This window comes from Cervus canadensis, chromosome 24 (assembly GCF_019320065.1).
Source record: "Cervus canadensis isolate Bull #8, Minnesota chromosome 24, ASM1932006v1, whole genome shotgun sequence".
In the NCBI taxonomy this organism is placed as follows: domain Eukaryota; kingdom Metazoa; phylum Chordata; class Mammalia; order Artiodactyla; family Cervidae; genus Cervus; species Cervus canadensis.
In genome coordinates, this window is record NC_057409.1 from 3,278,025 (window position 1) to 3,295,955 (window position 17,931).

The 17,931-nt window shown below is 52.2% G+C and overlaps 2 protein-coding genes across 3 annotated transcripts in view; one reads left to right on the forward strand and one right to left on the reverse strand.

Moving 5' to 3' along the window:
- OTUD3 (OTU deubiquitinase 3) overlaps positions 1-7,892 on the forward strand; it is a 32,586-nt gene extending 24,694 nt beyond the window's left edge. The window contains exons 6-8 of the mRNA XM_043445162.1: positions 200-296; positions 1,843-2,027; positions 2,882-7,892. Coding sequence (XP_043301097.1) covers positions 200-296; positions 1,843-2,027; positions 2,882-3,058 — 459 coding nt within the window. The 3' untranslated portion in view covers positions 3,059-7,892. The remainder of the gene's footprint in view (positions 1-199; positions 297-1,842; positions 2,028-2,881) is intronic.
- Positions 7,893-11,889: 3,997 nt separating this feature from the next.
- PLA2G2E (phospholipase A2 group IIE) lies at positions 11,890-17,927 on the reverse strand. 2 transcript variants are annotated; one of them, XM_043445750.1, is made up of 4 exons: positions 17,402-17,927; positions 15,927-16,065; positions 15,644-15,750; positions 11,890-13,816 (listed from the first exon to the last, which is right to left on the reverse strand). In XM_043445750.1, exons 2-4 carry the CDS (start codon positions 16,025-16,027, stop codon positions 13,674-13,676), a joined length of 351 nt encoding a protein of 116 aa, XP_043301685.1. In that variant the 5' UTR covers positions 16,028-16,065; positions 17,402-17,927; the 3' UTR covers positions 11,890-13,673. The 2 variants fall into 2 exon arrangements, with proteins under 2 accessions (XP_043301685.1, XP_043301684.1); XM_043445749.1 differs by lacking the exon at positions 17,402-17,927 and adding an exon at positions 16,978-17,211.
- Between the last annotated feature and the right edge of the window lie 4 nt (positions 17,928-17,931).

Genomic DNA, 17,931 nt, shown 5'->3' on the forward strand with positions numbered 1-17,931 from the left:
CTAGTGCAGTTTTGTACGAATTCACTTTATTAAACTGTTATTTCAGGTGTTCACCTTGCTGAGAATATTAAGACATTTTCTAGATGGAAAGTCTTGAAACCTTGCCTCAATTACATCGTTTTGTGTGTCAAATTGTTGATGTAGAGATGGACAAGAAAGTACACCCAGATTCTGATGTGTTCCTTTGTTTCTTTCATAGGATTTTAATTTGATTGTTCAGAACCTGGAAGCTGAAAATTACAATATTGAATCTGCGATAATTGCCATGCTGCAGATGAACCAGGGGAGAAGAAATAGTAAGTCTGTGATTGATATTCTTAAGCTTTCAAGATGATTATGTTGGTGATTTTTCAAATATTTAATTTTAATAATTTTATTAATAATTGGAGAATAATTGCCTTATAATGTTGGACTTGTTTCTGCTGCAGAACAGCGTGCATAAACTATTAAGTACCCATACATCCTTCCCTTGTGGGGCCTCCCCCCAGTCCCAGCCCTCTAGGTCATAGGTCACCCTAGACCGCTGCCGGGCTCGCTGCGCCCCACGGCAGCTCCGCGCTGGCCGTCCCCTCCACGCAGGGCGGCGTCTGTGCGTCCCTGTTATCTCCATGTGTCCCGCCCGCTCCTTTCCACAAGTCCTTCTCTAGGTCTGTGTCTCTGTTCCTACCCTGTAAATAGCTTCATCAGTGCCATTTTTCTAGATTCCACGTATGTGCATTAATAGATGGTATCAAATTTTCATTTTTAATCAAGTGGCAGGCAGTTAACTCTTGTCATTTATTCATATCGCAGTTGTTTATTGAGCACCATGTGTATGCGGGTGGTTTTCACTGGTGCTAGCTCTGCCTCAGGGAGTGTGTGGTCTGGTGGGGAGGGCACGGTGAGTAAACTGGCATAATCGTGAGTGATGACGTTGGGGTACAGGGGGCTAGGGGTGCACGGGAAGGCCACCTAGCCAGTTTTGGAGGAGTGGACAGTGTCAAGGAAGACTTATCCTTTTAGAAAGAAGATTCCAGTATAATACCAAAGTGATAACTGAAATGGAATGGAGAGAAAAATTACCTTTCTAATGGAAATACTTACATTACTAGTGTCAATGAACTGGTGATAATTCAGAATTTTTCTTTGCTTAAACTGAGTTTAATTCTGTGATTCAGAGGAAGGAAAAGAAATGTTAACATCTGTTTTTCCAAGTTATTTATTTTGAATGGCTTCAGTACTCATTGCCAGACATTTTACGCCAGATGCTGTTCCTGGCGTTACATTAGTAGCTTTCTGATTGGGCATTTTATTATCCTCCTTATATGTTTGTTGTACCTTCTTAGAAAGCTGATCCGTGTGATTTTAAAGCAGCGCTATGTAGAGTCTGTGCTATTGCCTATGGTATATACTTGACAGGTGGCTAAGTGAGACTGAGGAACTAAATCTAAAATTTTATTTAACTTTATTTTTAATTTAAACAACCACATGTGGCTAGTAGCCACTGTATTGGAGAGCACAGCTTTAGAGCTTATTTCCTTTCTGTTTTAGGGGTACAAATGAAAGATTTCCCCCTAAAAATTCATGTTGAAAAGTGGTTTAATCTGATAAAGCACTCAGCTGGTAGGAACCTGATGAGAAGACTGGTCAACGGGTTATTTTAAAATTTATCTTCCAGATTTTACCAATAATTTTTTCCTTATGTTCCCCACTGTATTGACTTGATACTGGAATTTTGCCTCAAGGAAACTTGCTCTCTGAATGACAGTGATGTAGGGAGCCAGGTACTTTGAGTCTTTAACACTTGTCACGCTGTGTAGCTGTCTTAGGCTTTCAGTTTAACAAACGGTGTTTCTTTGGAAGATGCAGAGGAGGACCCTGAGTCCAGTGGCGGCGTGCTGACGCAGCGTGCTCCCTCATGGGCAGAGGGAGGCAGTGGCGGCAGACCCTTCGGGACTCAGGGTGTGGGTGAAGGCGGGACTGAGGACAGGAGGGTGCAGGCCGGCCCTGCTGAGGAAAACAACGCGAACAAAAACCAGCTCCCGAAGGTAGGCCTGACGGGGCGGCCAGGGTAAGTGGTGAGGGAGGGAGGGAGCGGGTGAGTCAGGTCGCCCAGTCGGGCCTCTGATTTGGCAGGAACTTGGAGCTCGTGTTCCTATGTGATTTTATTTTGATTTTATAAAGTGGTTATTGTAGGAGATACGGGGAGTGCATGGGGGTATATCATGACGCGAAATGAAGACCCCACTTGTCCTGTTTGGACTTTCCAGTGACGCATGGAAGGAGGTATGCTCTGAGTTCCTGCTCTGTACACAGATCGGCTCCTTCTCCTGCCTGTCACAGCGTGTGGGTGGCTTTCTTGGCTGATCATGTGCTTGCATCCCATTTGTTGTAAATGCCACCACCTTCAGTGAATACCTTGTGTGTAAATCTTTGTATTTGCATGATTTGCTTGGCTAGAGTCCCAGAAGAAGAATTAACAGGTTAAAGGGCATAGATAAGTGCATCTTTTTAAGATCTTCTGGTAAGTTGTCAGATGCTTCTAAGAAAGGTTGTACTTCTCCCTTCCCAGCCCAGCACTGGTATATGACACCGTGACATTTACTGAATTTGGGACTTCTTGTTAAGATTTTTACCAGGAAATTCTGAGCTCAGAATGTAAGGTAATGTAAAAAGTCACAGGCAGAGGCTAAGATGCAGTAAGCTTGGAAGGATTCTCTTAGGATTCCCTGGGGCATTACGCACAGAAAGGCCTCCTGTGGCATTTTTGAGCATTGTCTCCATCTGGCCTAGGGTTAATGTTTCTTTAGGTCGTTTTGAATTACTTCAGGAGGAGAATGGAATTGACTTTATTTGCGAGCCTAGCACGGGGGTATACTCACGTGGCAGTCTCCTCTTTCAGGTCACGAACAAACAGAGGCGGGAGCAGCAGCGACTGGAGAGGAAGAAGCGACGGGAGGAGAGGCAGCGCCACAGGGCCCTGGAGGGCAGGGGCAGCCGCAGGGACAGCGGCAGGAGCGAGGCGGACGCCGGCGCCCAGGTCACCTTGGTGAAGACCTTCGCGGCTCTCAGCATCTGACTGGCCTCCTGGGAGTTGTCAGGAGCGAATGGAAAGTGGAGGGCTGTGTGCCAGGCTTTCCAGTGAGGCCGTCCTTTTACAGAACAAAACTCAACCCACAGAATCACTCACCGAGTTAGTCTCCTTCAAGCTGCCTCTTTTTTGTTCAGAGTTTTGTCCAGTGATGTGTTTTATTTAATGAAAGTACAGTGAAGCCATTCATGTTCTGTGATTAAAATATCGAGTTTTAGGGGTGGATAGTTAGGTTAAAAAAAAAAACAAAACAGAAAAACTTTTAAGTGTGGTTTTATTTGCCCTGAAGATTTAGAGTTTGGTGACCCTGGGATCTTTCCTTAACACTTGGGGTGAGTTTGCTGTAATTGTTCATGAAGTAGTTTAGATTAATTGCTAGAAATTCAGAGGACAAGTTTCCTTTGTTTCTGTTTCATTTTCAAACAGACATTAATTTGCAGGATAGTTTATAAATGATCTCCAACTCAGGTACATGTTTAGAATTAACTTTCTTCTACTCCAGGTTAATCAGAGAATAATTCAGGAAGTGTTTTTCCAAAGTAATGTGATAGGGAGGTTGTGGCCTGTATGCAGGTTGGCAATTAAACAACCACATTTCTCTTCCTGATCATGATGTTCAGATGGGTTTGCAGGTACTGCTGGTTCATTTGTACTCAAGCCATATGATAAATAGGCCTGACTGTTAGTTAGGCCTGGGCCTTGCTGGAAAATTGGTAGTGTGGCTGAGTGTTTGATACTTGTTTCTTGACGGTAAGAAGATGCTGTATGACTGCTTACGATACAGGTCTGGGATTCTGAAAGCATGCAGTCCAGAATCTGTAGTTGTGAAGGGAAAGATCGCCAGAGTCTGAGGTTTTGCACAGGAGCAGTCTGAAGAGTTCTTTTTGTTTTGTACGGAGAGAGTGTCTGGAAGACCTGCTAAGGTTTTTCATGTTCACATTTTAAGTGAGTTGACTGTCTTTTCTTCCTTGCTATCCTAGATTTAGAGAGATTCCTTCAGAGGAAAAGTAACTTGAGCTGTTTTTTAGTTTCTTAGTATTGTGAAACTAAGTCCCATAAAATGCTGCACTTTCTTCTTCTAGTTAAGCCCCGTTTGGGATTTTGCTCTTGGAAAAACTCTCCAGCACCCTCTGGAAGTCATCAGGGACTTAGCGTAGACCAGCTGGGCTGAGAAAGCACTTGGGCTGAGGCCCTGCAGTGGCTCCACGGTGCTGAAATAGTCAGGTTTGGGCAGTGGGAGGCATCATCCCTCAAACAGTTAGATGGATGTGAACTTTAACCCTTGAAGTGGCCAATCTTGGACCGTTTTTGCCTTTTGAAGACCTAATATTTGGAGAAATAATATTTGCTGAACTGAAACGTAAGCTACTGGTTTTCTCCTCCATCTGAGATTTCAAAATGACAAGAGTTCCAAGGCAAAGGGAAGCTGATAAGAAGGTTTGACATGTGTAGACATAGCATTGTGTGGGCGGCCCTTGGCTTTAGCAGGTTGTCTTTATCAGCAAGTAATTTGCTTTCTTTGGTTTTGATAATGTATTTTAATTTTTTGTTTGTTGGACTTTGGTAACTTTTTGTGGTTGGAGCCTCAGTAGTCTCTTGGAGGTGCTCCCAGGACATCCTGGTACAGTACTTCATAACATGTAGCAGGCTTAGAAACGGCATAGCATTTTTTCTTTGCACACTGCAGAGTCCTGAGTTAGAGCTTCTGGCGCTCAGTACAAGGAAGTCAGCCATCTCTGTTGCCTCGCCGACTCCAAGGGAGTGCGGTCCAGTGCTTTAGGCTCTGTTCTCCTGGGTTTCCACTGTGGCTGAGCATTTCTGAGTGAGTGAGCACTGTTTCTTGAATGTTTGTATTGTGAGGATTCAGGAGACCAGATCCTCTCACACAGTGAAGATTGTGTTACCAGGAATCCAGCAGAATTAGGAGTCAGAAATAGCGGAGGGAGACCTATCGTCAGAAGTAGTAGGATTGCTTTATTTACATGGTTAAAGAAGCTGGCCTTGGGCTCTATTGGGTTTTAGAAGTTGCTAAAGAGTTACTATAGAATATTGGGCGCATTTATTTATGAATTACCGAATTCTGAGGATAGGCTTCACCTTTTCTTGGGTAAATGGTTTTAAAAACTAATCTAGTGGCTTCAGTAGTTTACTTACATTACTATTTCACAGTTTTCCAGTTATAATTGGCCTGTGTTGAGTATGTTAATTATTTGGGATGGGGTACATGTATCCAACTTTGGTGATATCTTCTAGCTAAGGGTTTAAATTTAAACTTCCCTGCCTCTGTCCCACCAAAGTATGAGGTAGATGGAATCCATGTGATAGTTGGCTGCCTCGATAGGCTCTGGAGAACCACATTATTGGCAGCCAAGTAGGGGCTTGGCGTGTTTATTAGTCCTAGGATGACTGGTCAGTGGTGGTTACCTGGTGCGGTTACTCAGGTGCACTGCATTGTGAGAAGTGAAGTTTTCTTAACCTCTGTGGCTGTTAGATGTTTGTTCTGTGGGGTTATCTTGGTAGCTTTGGTCAGGAGAAAGGGGATGGGGTGGTGGTCCATAGCTGCTTACTTGTCTTATAAGCTGTACATAAAAGTTTTATGAATTTTTTTAAAAAAAGATTTTTTTAAAGGTCAAAATAAAATTTTAGTGGCAACAGCTTTGTACTAGAGGTAGATGTATTAAAACAGCATAGAACCATAACTTCTAAATTAATATAGTTGCCACCAGGAGATGTTAGAAGTTGTGTATGTATATTTAATTTTTCAGTAATAGCATATGCTTTTAGGAGTGAAGTCTGGTCGAAGAGTTGTGGCAGAAAGAAGAGTCTGAAGGGTCGAGCTTGTCTGTAGTTCCCCCTATAAGCTCTGGACGCACTTCCACACCCCGTGTGATTCCGAGGGCTCTGGGAGCTCCGCTGTGGGGCACCTGGGGCCGGGCTTCGCGGGGGTGGTTTCTGACGCGCCGCCTCCTCACCCGGGGAGCTCTGCCGGTGGGAGATGCCGAGAGGCGGGGGTCAGGTGGGCTTGGCACAGGGCTGCGCTTGCCTCGCAGGGAGTCCCTGTCGCGAGTGTGCAGTTTCTCTCATTCTGAGAAACTCTCTAGACTGCCTGGGTTTTACTGGGTCCACATGGAACGCTGTCGGTTTACCTCTGTGAGACGTTCAGCTCAGAGCGTGCAGTCGGCTGAAGGAAAGTCGGATTCCTGGTTGGGGCTGACTCACGCTCTCCCTGGCCAGGAGGCTCGGTGTGGGCGGGGTGACAGCGGCGCTTGTTGGTTTTGGGGCCGTGGCCGTGGCCCTCTCTGACCCCCACCTGGGGTAGGCACGTAGCTCTTCACCTTTTTACCTCAAGGCTCTGTCTATCTATGGCAAACCTTTACACTCAGAGTCTGATGCAGTTTTTTTGTTTTTGTTTGTTTGTTTGTTTTGACATTTTCATCATTCACTGTTTGGTTCATCTCAGCTTTCAGAACAAGCGTTGCTCAAACTCGGGGCCTTCCGACGGTGGTTCTGAGGTGATTTGATGATGGCACTTTCTACAAGGCGTGTCTTTCTGACTCTAAAACAAATTGTATGTTTCCACTGATGTTGTTAAGTTGAAGATCTCGATTGTAAATGATAGCAGATCTTCTGCCATCTCCTACGAGAGAGGGGATGGGCAGTTGGTCTGCAGCAGAGACGCTGAGCAGCGGTCATGGAGTGCGTGCACAGTACTGAACTCAGAAGGCGCCCCCAGAACCCAGGCCCGGGCAGGAGCTGGGCCTGGTCACTGCCTGTCCCCATGTGTCCAGGGTAACATGCCCTGTGAAAACCTCAGGCTCTTACCCATTTCCTCTGAGGGATCACCTTCTAGAGTCCTGCTCTCGTAGTTCAGACTACTTTGTAACTCGATTAAAATGTTTAGCATCCTTGCAAAGGTACTTGAGAAGGAGCTGATTCCAGTGAGGAATGACTTCTGTGAAGGCATGAACGTCTGTGGTGACCTCGGTGTAAGCAGGGCGTCCCCCGGTCCAGAGCAGCTTGTGCTCACTGAGCCGCAGCGCTGGGCGGTCGTGACCGCTGGTGAAAGCTCAGCAGCCCGCCCTCCCCTTCCCATCTCGGCATCCACTGGGACACCGTTGCCAGCCGTCCGTGATGGGGGTGTGAGTGCGGCCCCAGACCTCGGCCTGCGCTCCGATCCCCGACAGGTCCCTCGGCCACAGCGGAGGAGTGCGGCTGCGGGTTCCTCCCATGGTTCATCTTCGTGGGGGAAACGGCCCTTGGCCTCCCCGGAGCGACCCTTCCAGCCTCCAGCCATGCTGAGCTCAGTCAGGAGAAGGGTAGAGCCAGGAGACTGACTGCAAACCTCTGTGCTCCTCGAGCTGACGGGGAAGCGCTGCTGGGCGTGAGTCCCCTTTATGAGGGAGGGCAGGCGGGTCTGTGAACACTGGAGCCCCTGTGGCTCAGCCACCTTCTCTTTTTCTCCTGATTGCACTACACTTGCTCTCGCTGCAGGCCGGAGATACCCAAGACCTCTGTGGGGTCATGACCCAGAGACTGAGCAAGTCTCGCCTTATCCGTGGAGCTCGACAGGGAAACGTGACCATTGTCTGATGTCCGTAGTTCATTTCTTCCTTCTTTCCTCGCGTTGTGTTACTCTGAACCGTTTTGGTTTTTATTTACCAAAGTACTGTACTTGGCTATTCGCAGTGTCTCCAGAACCAAATGTTTTCTTTTTTGTCTGTTTTTAATCTTCAATACTTGGTGCAATAGAAGCTGCGGAGATGTGCCACTTTATCTATGAGATGGGGTTTTGTATACCAATAAATTCTGGTTTAAAGACAGAGCTTCCAGTTGTCTTTGTCACTGTCTGACTGCCGTTTGCACGAGGCGGAGAGCCTGCCGGTCCTTCTTGGAGACTTTACAGGAAGCTGGGCCTGTTCCACACGCGGACAGTTGTTCAGGATCTCACTGATCTCAAGCAGCTGATTGCAGCTTCCGCCCGGGTGAGTGTGGCCGCACACACTGGCCGGGCCCTCCTCCGCTTACTGCTGGGTGTCTGAGAACGTCTCTCGTAGTTAGCCGTTGTCTAAATACAGAGCAGCTGTGTTTTGGCTGCCCCGAGGGTTTCTGCAGGACTCTGGGGCTGGGTTTGACCCCGTTCCAGGAGGGATCGCCTTCCCCCAGACACACGTGGGTGGTATGACCGCACAGGCTTACCTGGAAGGGGTGCTCGGGAAGGGGAGGGGGCTGCGGCCGCAGAGCACCGGAGGGCCGGGCCCCTAGGCGAGACTGTCGGGGCCAGTCCTGAGGTCGAGGTTGCCGCCGTCTCGCCAGCCGCACTGCGGCCTCGTGGTTTTGGCCTCTAGGTTCCCGCCTGATCTTGTTCTGTGTGCTCGTCAAGCAGCCTGTGAATGGGCCCCACGGTACCTTGATGCCGAAAGGGGTCCGGTCCCACCCTGGGTGGATGGGGACTTCTCCAGCCGCTGGCGAGGCCATCCCTTCCCTCCCTCCCGGTCACTGTCCTCCCCGTGTGATGTTTGCCTCATTCCGTGACCTGGAGACCTTGGGGTGCACAGATGCTATCCAGTTCCTGAGCCTGTGAGGCCCAGACTCCGGACCCTGTTCACTCAGCTGAGAATCTCTGAAAGATCCACCAGGACCGGAATGCTGCCATGGTGCAGGGTCTGTCCCCTCTCCCAGGTGGAGAACGTCTATGGCCTCCTTGGTACTGTTCCTCAGTGGTTCTGCTGGGGCCGTGGGCCGCCTGCTGGGCTGCATGGTGGTCCTGGGGCTGCCTGCCTGGGTCTTGGTGACCTGTGAGGTCGGGTGAGTCTGCAAGGGCGGAAGTGTCCTCAGGCCTCAGAGGGGACAATTAAAGGAATATGGTATGTTGTTTAGGTTTTCCTCCAGGCTACAACCTTGCTTACTCTGGGTGAGTGATAATTTATGGTCCCAGACTGAGATGCCATAAGGGGAAAGTGGCTGTTCCCGTATCCCCTCTTGGTAACTGGTCATGGTTGTCTAGGAGAAAGCAGGGTTGAAAAACCCAGGATTAAAGTTACCTTTCCCCAGATGGGCAGAAAGTGCGTGTCCCCCTTGAGGTAGAACCAAAATTTGTCGTAAATGCTCTGCTTCAGTATGGGTTTAGCTGGACTGCTGGACAGAGTGCGCCCTCAGACCGCAGTGACGCAGTGATTTAGAACTTTCTGTGTTAAATAGGATCTAGGCCAGTCCTGCTGATTGGTGGATTCTGGTTTGGCAGCAGAAAAACTTTTCCATCTTGGAGAAACTTGTCTGAAATTCCCTAGGTAGAGGGACCTAGCTATATCAAGATACTCAGCTTTCATTCAATTTATTCACCAATCAAAGCATCCAGGAATTTATCACTTACTGAACCTGTGCTGTATTGGAATCTTTACTTCTGGGCATTGAATCAGACATGGACCTTGTCCTCGAAAACCTTTCAGCCCAGCAGTGAAATTGGACACATAACTATGACCCAAGAGAAGACAGGCCTTAACAGGAAGTACTGATAGGAAGAGGCTGTGAGTTCAGAAGGGAAACCAAGGAAGGCTCCGTGGAGGAAGTGTCATTTAGATGAGGCATGAAAAGGGAAATAGGTGTAAATGGGGAGTGAGGTTTTTGGGACCGAAGGGCCAGCATAATCAAACCCCTCGAGTGAGAGAGTGGGATTTCCCATGTGTTAGGGACAGAGTTTACTAAGGATGGACGGTTCATTTGGAGACAGACTGGGGACTCCTTTCTTCAAATGCTTGTCACATGTCGTTTGCCACCAGAAGACTATTGCTGCACTTGCTGAATGAATTCCAAACATCAGGCATTCCTGATCCCTCCTGACCACATTTACAGTGTTCCAAGTCTGCTTCCGTGTACACTTACGACCTTGGCGCACATCACAGGTAGCAGCCCTCCAGGGAAACGCTGCACGCCATCTCTAGCCAATTGCCAGTTGCCTCATTGCCTCTATAGGACATACGTTCAGGGCACAAAAGGTTAACGATTTCCAAACACATGTCCATTGAAGATAAACGAGTCTCCGAGTAGTGAGCCATGGGGCTCTTCAAGTAAATCAGTACAGTATTTATCATGTGTATGATGCCACGTCTGTAAAATCACCATGATCATGTATCTGTGGATTCAGTGGAACAGATGGATTCAGTAGGGGGGACAAAAATGCAAAGTGACCTAGCGCAGATGGAGCTCTCTGAGGCTCCAGGCACTTTGAGTAAGTTGTCTCATTTAAACCCTAAAACCACCCAGTGAGGCTGATGGTCCCATCCCCATCTTACACAGGAGGGGATAAATGATGGGTCCAAGATCACAGATTTGAATTCAGGGCAGTCTGCACCATGTAGGAACCCAAAATGAGAGCCCAAGTAACTGGGGTAAGTATCCCTAGGAAAGGTAAGAACACATTGCTTGGTCCTTCAGAGGAGGGCGAGATCTCCTCCAAGTGGAAAAACATCATGGAAGAGGTAGCATCTGAGATGTGCCTCTCAGCACGTGGATGTGAACGTGCCGATGAGTCTGTGAAGAGGGAGGCTTCTAGGTTGAAGGAAGCTATTGCAGAACTGCAAAGGGAGGTGGGCCTGGCCTGGCAGTGGTGAGGAGCATAGAGAAATACATGTGGCGGGATAAAGGCCTGGAAAAGCTCATGAAACCAAGCTTGAATGCCAGGGGTCAGTGGACAATGGGGAGCCATAGATGGTTCAGGGCAGGAGAGTGATGGGATGGAAATCAAACTCTGGGAAACGAAGCTGGTGTTGGTGGACGATGGAGAATGAAGGGCTGAGGAACATTTGGTTCTGAGAGCCCGCTTTTGGCTCCATTACAACACTCAACTAGGGTAGCATGGCTGGTGGTATCTGTCTGGCGGTTGGCCACACCAGACTTGTCTGTCTCCAGCATTCAGCGAGGGGCCAGGAGCATCGTTTGTATGAAAGTGTATTGAGGGAAAGGATGAAATTTAATACAGTATTCAGTTCTCCAGCAGTCTCTCCAAAGACTACAAAGAACCCTAAGGAAGCAGACAAATGTCCATGAAATCATAATTGGACTTTTAACTTGGAAATTCCAATGTGATTTGACTTCTAACCACTTATTCAGCAAGTTATTTAATTGAACACTTGGTTCATAGCTTATGCTAGGGGCTAGGTAGGAACAAAAGCAAAACTCACCCAAGTCCTATCATCAAAATTGGAGAGGCAAGCTATGAAACATTGAGGTAACAGAGCTTTCAGCCTTGATTTAGTCCCATGCCTCATTCATTCATTCACTCATTCAATGAACTGAGAAACAGCATTTTTTTTTTTTTTATAACAGTGCCTGGTGAATGCCAAGTGCTTGATAAATGTTTGGAATTGTTACTATGACTGTCATTCACTTACGGGATTCTTTATAAGGTGCTAGGCATTATTTTGTGTACATTCATACATGGTGATTTATTAAAACCTTGCTATAACCAGCCTGCCTGGGACGTGTCACTGTTCCATTTGACAAGTGTGGAAGCCGGGGAAGTGGCCGTCTATCAGTGCTTTTTGATTTCAGGGTGCATATGCACCACCTGGGGGTCTTGTGAACCAGCAGGTCTGGGACCAGGTCCACGATTCTGCATTTCTCACACGCTTCCTGCGCAGTGAGGTCTTGAGTGACACGCTGCTGCTCCCTGGCAGGGCAGAAGGCTCTACCTGGAACCTGCAACAACATCAAATTCAGGGTTCTGCTTTCCTCTGTTCAGTCCTCTCCACCAAGTCTACAGCTGGAAATCGAGTGTGTGGACTATAGAGACGCACAAACAGGAGTTAGACGGAATCACTGACTCATTCACCAAACGTTTATTGATTCCTGGGAAGACAGGCTGCACCAAGGCTTGCTCTCAAGCTTTAATTTTCACCCTGTCCGATGGTTAAACAACTGTCGCGTCCCCAGGTCCTTGCAGCCATGCCTCACGCCCAGAACACCACCTTGTCTTCATCTCTCCCGAGTCAGATCCTTCTTCCTGTGTTTCTCGTGTGTGCAACGGCACCATCATTCTGAGATGTCTTTAAGGACTTGTTATTTCTCAGCTTGTTTATTATTGAAGATATGAGAGGACTGATTTCACTAGCCCTGAAACACCCTTTGCCCCCCTGACAAAGGGAAATCCAGGTTTAAACCAAATTTGTTTCCTCCCGGCAGCCTGAATGAAATGGGCACCAGAGGGCACCTCCGGACCACGCTTCCTAACAAACGCGGTCCTCTCTTCCCCACCTGTCCCCGTGGCACTTGAAGACCTCATCTCCTGGTGATTTTTCACCCAGGATTTGAGTCAGTCATAGCAGCAAATCACGCATCTGCCCCTCTCTTGTTTGTGTGGCCGGCAGAGAACTTCTTCACCTTTTAAAATTTATGATGATCATCCTTTCGATGGCATCAGGCTCTTTCCTGCCCTCAGAGCCCTGGACGTTGTACACAGGCCAAGAAATGGAGAGAGGGAGTGTGCGTTGATTCCCTGAGCACCGTGAGCTGCGCCTCTGCGGTGCGTCTCCACGTGCTTTATCTCGCTGAATAGGCTCATCCCAACCCTGGGAGATTTTCTCAGCATATTACAGACAGTGGAGTGTCATGTCTGTATTTAGGAGTAGAATCTGCTGAAGCCTATTTCTTGCCAGGTAGGCTGCATTCCAGTTTGATGGGAATCCTTTGGTGCATTAAATTCGCTCCAAAGTCAGCCTCAGGATGCTGGATGTAGGATGTAGACATCTTGCCTCTTCCCCTCCCCGTATCAGGAGCCGGGCCTGGCGTGGGTATCCGCACAGCTGACCTTCCCTGGGCACTCTGGGTTGTCCGTGATGACAGTCAGAGGGGCAGTGACTGGTATCGACTCATGAAGAAGAAGGCCCACTGGCTTGGGGGTGAGGACACCCCTCTTCCCTCTCTGACCTCCTGGTGCCCCTCTGCCGAGGGAGGGCTTTGGATAAGATTATTTGAGAGCCCCTTTTCACTCTAAGCCAGAATTCTAATGGGAGGGATTTGAAGCCTGATGACATGGTGGGGACAATATTTTTAGGTTGGTATTTTGCATGCTTTTCACATTATGCCATATGGCCAGAAATATTCCTGCTAGAGACTGCCATTATTATCTTGGATAAGACGGTAAGACGTTAGAAAAAAAGAGAATCACAAAAACTCACTGTAACGGAAAATTGCAAGGACAGGGTGTTGGAACTGCATGCAGGGGCCGCCCGAGCCAGACCCGCGCCGCGTCCCGTGCTTAGCACGCTGCTGGGTGCTCAAGACACAGAGGAGTGAGTGGAACCGGAGACTGATGAAGCCCTAGGACAAATCCGAGGGCCGGTGTCAGAATCCTGGGCAAACGTTATTCACATATTCAGAAGAGGGCCTGATAGCCCAGGGGATGGGTTGTAGAATCTTCTGGGTGTCCCAGGCCCCGCCCCCGGTGTGGCTCTTCTTGAGGGCGCTGTGGCCAGGGAGGCCAGGGACGGTCCAGGGCTGAGTCTGGGGCCTCTCAGGGAAGGATGGGCTTCTGGGAAAGGAGTTTTCCGGCGGGAGAGCCTTTGGTGCTAACCCTCCGGAGGCCTTGGGCGGGAGGCAGAGCGCGCCCTTAGCAGGGCGGGGTGGGCCCGGTACACAGCCTGTTGGGGTAATGGGCGTATTTGCGGTCGTAGGTGCCCAGGTTGCGGCGAAAGCAGAGCGCGGCCTTCTTGTCACACTCACAGGTCCGTCGCTGGCAGCTGGTTCTGCCGGCTGGATGGGACGAGGGCAGTCAGGGCCCGGGAACCTTGGGCCCGCCACTCCCAGCCATGTGCAGGGGAGCGCGCTGGGGTCCACGTTCTCCACCCGGAAGCCCATGCTCACCGGGGGCATGCTCCAGGGTTGGGTGAGAGAACGGGCAGGGTGCCGAGGCCCCGCTGGGGCCAGGGACGCTGGAAGCCTGGAGATTTGTCCTTGCTGTTCCTCCCTCTCCCAAACCCACTGCACTGCCCCAAGCCCCTTCCCCACGGGGAGGCCACCTGGTTCGCTGTTCCTTGCCCCAGCCCAGGGCGGGCTGTGTTTCTGGGCGACCCCTTCTCCCACGCAATGGATGGTGCCGCCAGCCATCAGCCAGAGAGAAAACTAGTGAAAGGCAACAGCTCGTCCCGGGTGGCCTGGGCGTGCCCCAGAGGGCCTGGAGCTGGGGCCTGCACTTGCCTCCCTCAGCGGGGCTGGAGCCCCTTTTTCCAGCATTTATCTCAGGGCCCACACCCAGCCTGGGGAGTGGGGCTGACACCAGCTCGGTGGGCTCCAGGGGCCTCAAAGCCTCCTCTTGCCTCCACTGCCTCTGTCTGCCCTTAGGCGCTCCGGCTGCTTTTTGTCCCCGCGAAGATGTCCCCCCGCTCAGACATGTCCGGCTTCCTCAGGGTCCCTCGCAAAGGTCAGCCACATTTCCCCTCCAGGTTCTGCTCTCAGCTGCTCGTTCAGCAGAACTCAGATTTGTCGAGGGCTTAAGAGCTATGTCAGCTCCCCTGGGGCTTCTTACCAGGAGCTGGGCTAGGCTGGGCCAGGGGGAGGTAGGTCTCCCTTTTACAGATGAAGAAGCAGAAGCTTTTGAGGGTTTCTGTCCCTTGCCCAGAGTCGCACGGTGGGGAGGGGACTCCCAGAACCTGTGTCCCTGTTCATCTGACCCCTCCCTTCACTCACCCTCCAATGCTGTCCCTGACAGGCGGCTTCCCAGCCTCGTATGAACTCCCAGTGACGGGGAGCTCATTACCTGACAAAGCCGCTTTGCTGAGTGGGTGGCGGTGGGAACAGGAAACTCGGAGCCCAGCCTGCCTCCATGGCTCTGGTTTCGTCCCGCCCCACCCCCAGACAGGCCCCAGAGATCTGAGTCTTCTTTGACCCTCCCACCCCCGCTGAGCTGTGCCCCACCGCCCTGGGCCTGCCCCCCGCCTTCCAGGCTGCTCCTGGCTTTGCAGCAGGAAGAAGGTTTGGCTCTCCGGTGTGAGTTCCCTCCATGGGGCTGGGCTGCGTGGAGCCCTTCGCTACACTCTGATTCGGGTCCGGCTCTTTCTCCAGGCCGGGAGCAGAGGAGAACGCTAACTGGTCCAAGTGGGCGTGGGGCCTGGCAAAGAGGCGCCTCGGTGCAGTGGGTCAGCCTTTGGGAGTGGGGTCTGCGGTCCCACGTCCGAGCTCCAGCCTCTGCGCCTGGGGCTCTGCCCTCGAGGCCCTGTCCTGGGGACCTGCCCCTAGCGGCCTCCCAGACCTGGGGGAGGGCTGTCTGGGTGCAGCTCCTCTGGGGCGGGCTCAGCGCTGTCCCTCTGCTCCTCCCCTCAGAGGCTGGAGCTGGGGGGTCACCTCTGAATGGGGAGATGTTCCTGGGGTTCCAGGGCAGCAGCTGATGGGTCCCGGGCTCTCCAGCCTGGGTGCCACGGGAGCGTCTGGGCGCAGGGACACGCCTCTCCCTAACGCTGTGGCGATGGAAGACCCGCTTCTCCTGCCCAGGTCAGGCTCAAGGGTCTCCATCAGGAGAGGGGTTCCTGGTGGAGTCCCTCCCCTCCCCCGGGGCCTGGGGGACCCCCAGGTCTGCTGACTCACCGCAGAAGATGCTGAGCCTGGTGGCAGAGAAGAGGTACCTCTCCATTTTGGGTTCGCAGCCCAGCTTCTCCAGGCGTCCGTAGCAGCAGTCATGGGCGTAGCAGCACCTGGGAAGGTCGTGCTCGGCCTGAAGGGGCCTGTGAGCCCAGCTGGGCTGGGCCGGGGGCCGCCTGGGGGGCTCAGGGCCCAGTGGGGCTCAGAAGGGAGGGGGGTCAAGTCTCAGCTCCCTAGGCGCCCCCAGCTCTGCCCAGGATGCTCCCCACCGGCTGGGCCGCCTGCTCACCAGTCTGTCTTGTCCACCGGCCAGCCGGAGCCGCCGACGCCGCAATAGCAGCCGTAGTCATTGTACTGCAGTGCGGGCCTCCCGGTCACCCTCTCGATCATCACCCCGAACTGGACCAGGTTCCCGCCAGCCAGGGCCGCTGCGGGGACGGAGCGGGGAGGGCATCAGCTCCCTCGGGGCCCCACCCTCTGCGGCCAGCTGCAGTCCCCACACATCTGAGTGCAGGCATCTCTCTGATCGTCTCGGGAACCGCCACCTCCCCAAGCACCTCACTCCCGATGAGGACAGTGCTCATCAGTAATATGACAGGGACGACAGAGGATGAGGTGGTTGGATGGCATCACAGACTCAATGGACAAACTCAACTGAGCAAACTCCAGGAGTTGGTGATGAGCAGGGAGGCCTGGTGTGCCGCAGTCCACAGGATCGCAAAGAGTCGGACACGACGAGCGACTGATCGACAGCGCTAATCAGTAGCGATGTCCCTGTGACGTCTTTGCACCTTGATCTCCTGGTCCTCACCCACATCGTGTCCCCACCTGACCTCCCACCCCCGCTTTCCTTCCACCGTCTCCCAGCAACCCCCCCACTCACCCTCTAGGCTCCCATCCCGGTTTCCTGATCCTCTCCCCAGGTGTCAGCCCCCACCCCCGCCCCTCAGGAGCACTCTGTCCCCATCAAGTCCCATCAGATGTCGCTGGATAAGCTTCCTGACCACCCAGACTTCCCCAGTTCCTCTGGGTCCCGCTGCTGCAGCCGTGGGGGCCCGCCCACCCAGGCAGTTTAAAGGCAAAAAGGGAAACTCGGGTGAGGGGTGGAGCGCGGCAGCAGGAGCTGTCTGGGGCCCCTGCCAGCCCTTCTCCCCTGCTCCCCCCCCAGGCCATCCAGGCTGCAGCCGTGCCCCCTGGCCCCCTCTCCACTGGCCAGTTCTTCCTGGGCCAGCACCGGCCTCAGGGTGACCGATGACACCCTCCCTGGGGCCTGGCTCCGGAGCCCCCAGGAGTGTTCCCAGCCGGGGCAGAGCGGGAGTGCTGGCAGGAAGGTCACTTACCCAGGAGGCACAGGAAGGTCAGAAGAGGGGGCCACTTCATCCTGGGGGTGGGGAGGGGAGCAGGGGGCAGAGAAGCTGGACTTCGGGAGAGATTGAAGCCAGCAGGGGCCCTCTGATCTCCAGGCACCTCCCCGATTAGTTAAATACCCGGGTCCTGTCCACTCCCCATCATTAACCCCTGAGCACCCAGTGATGCAACGATGCTTCCAGCTCTGACACTCTGGCCAAGTCCCCAGGGGAGGGGCCAGGCTGGGGCCCGCGGCTCTGCTTCCAGAGCCAGGCGGTGGGGCCAGCCTCTGGGCCTTCTCCTCCCCGCCCTTCCCATCACCACCCTCTTCCCCAGAATCCCTGAGCTCGCCCCCACCACGGAGCTGGGAGCCTGGGCCGTGCCAGGGGCTTTTCCTTCATGGGGTGTTTTTCTCACCCTCATTTTACCGACGCCGCTCCCGAGGCTCAGAGAGGCTGAACTCAGATGTCCTGGGAGCCCCAAGGGCGAGCCTGTCCCGTGTCCACACCGCTGGCTACTTCAGCTTGGCTCTGACTCCCCGCCCTGCCCCTCAACCAGCCCCCATGGGACCCAGACCGTGAGGGCAGCTTGGCTAAATGACAAGGCTCTGGGCACCTGGGGGCCCTGAGTCCAAGAACCTAGAGTCCGAAGGCTGGGAGCTGAGCCAGCTGGGCTTGGGGGTTTATCCTTGTTGTTCTTTCTTAGGCGTGCTCCTGCTTGTTTGACGGGCAGCAAAAATCCTCCCGGTTGTGAACTCTGTCTCCCCAAAACCCTTGAGCGGTGGTGTAGTGTGGCTCCCGTAGAAACAGGCTCGGTCTGAGTCAGCTGGAAAACCCACATTCCAGCAGGGACTGGAAGCTTCCATCCTTTTGATGTCATCTTAGGGCCCGCATGGGGGAGACAGCAGCTTCCTACTCTGGCTGGGCTCCGAGAGAGGCTGCTGTCGC

Coding starts and splice junctions, on each gene's coding strand:
- PLA2G2E (XM_043445749.1), bottom strand. CDS start 17,017: ATGAAGTGGCCCCCTCTTCTGACCTTCCTGTGCCTCCTGG. Junction 16,066..16,977: donor GACCTTCCTGTGCCTCCTGG/GTAAGTGACCTT, acceptor CCGTCCCCGCAG/CGGCCCTGGCTGGCGGGAAC. Junction 15,751..15,926: donor CCGGTGGACAAGACAGACTG/GTGAGCAGGCGG, acceptor CGACCTTCCCAG/GTGCTGCTACGCCCATGACT.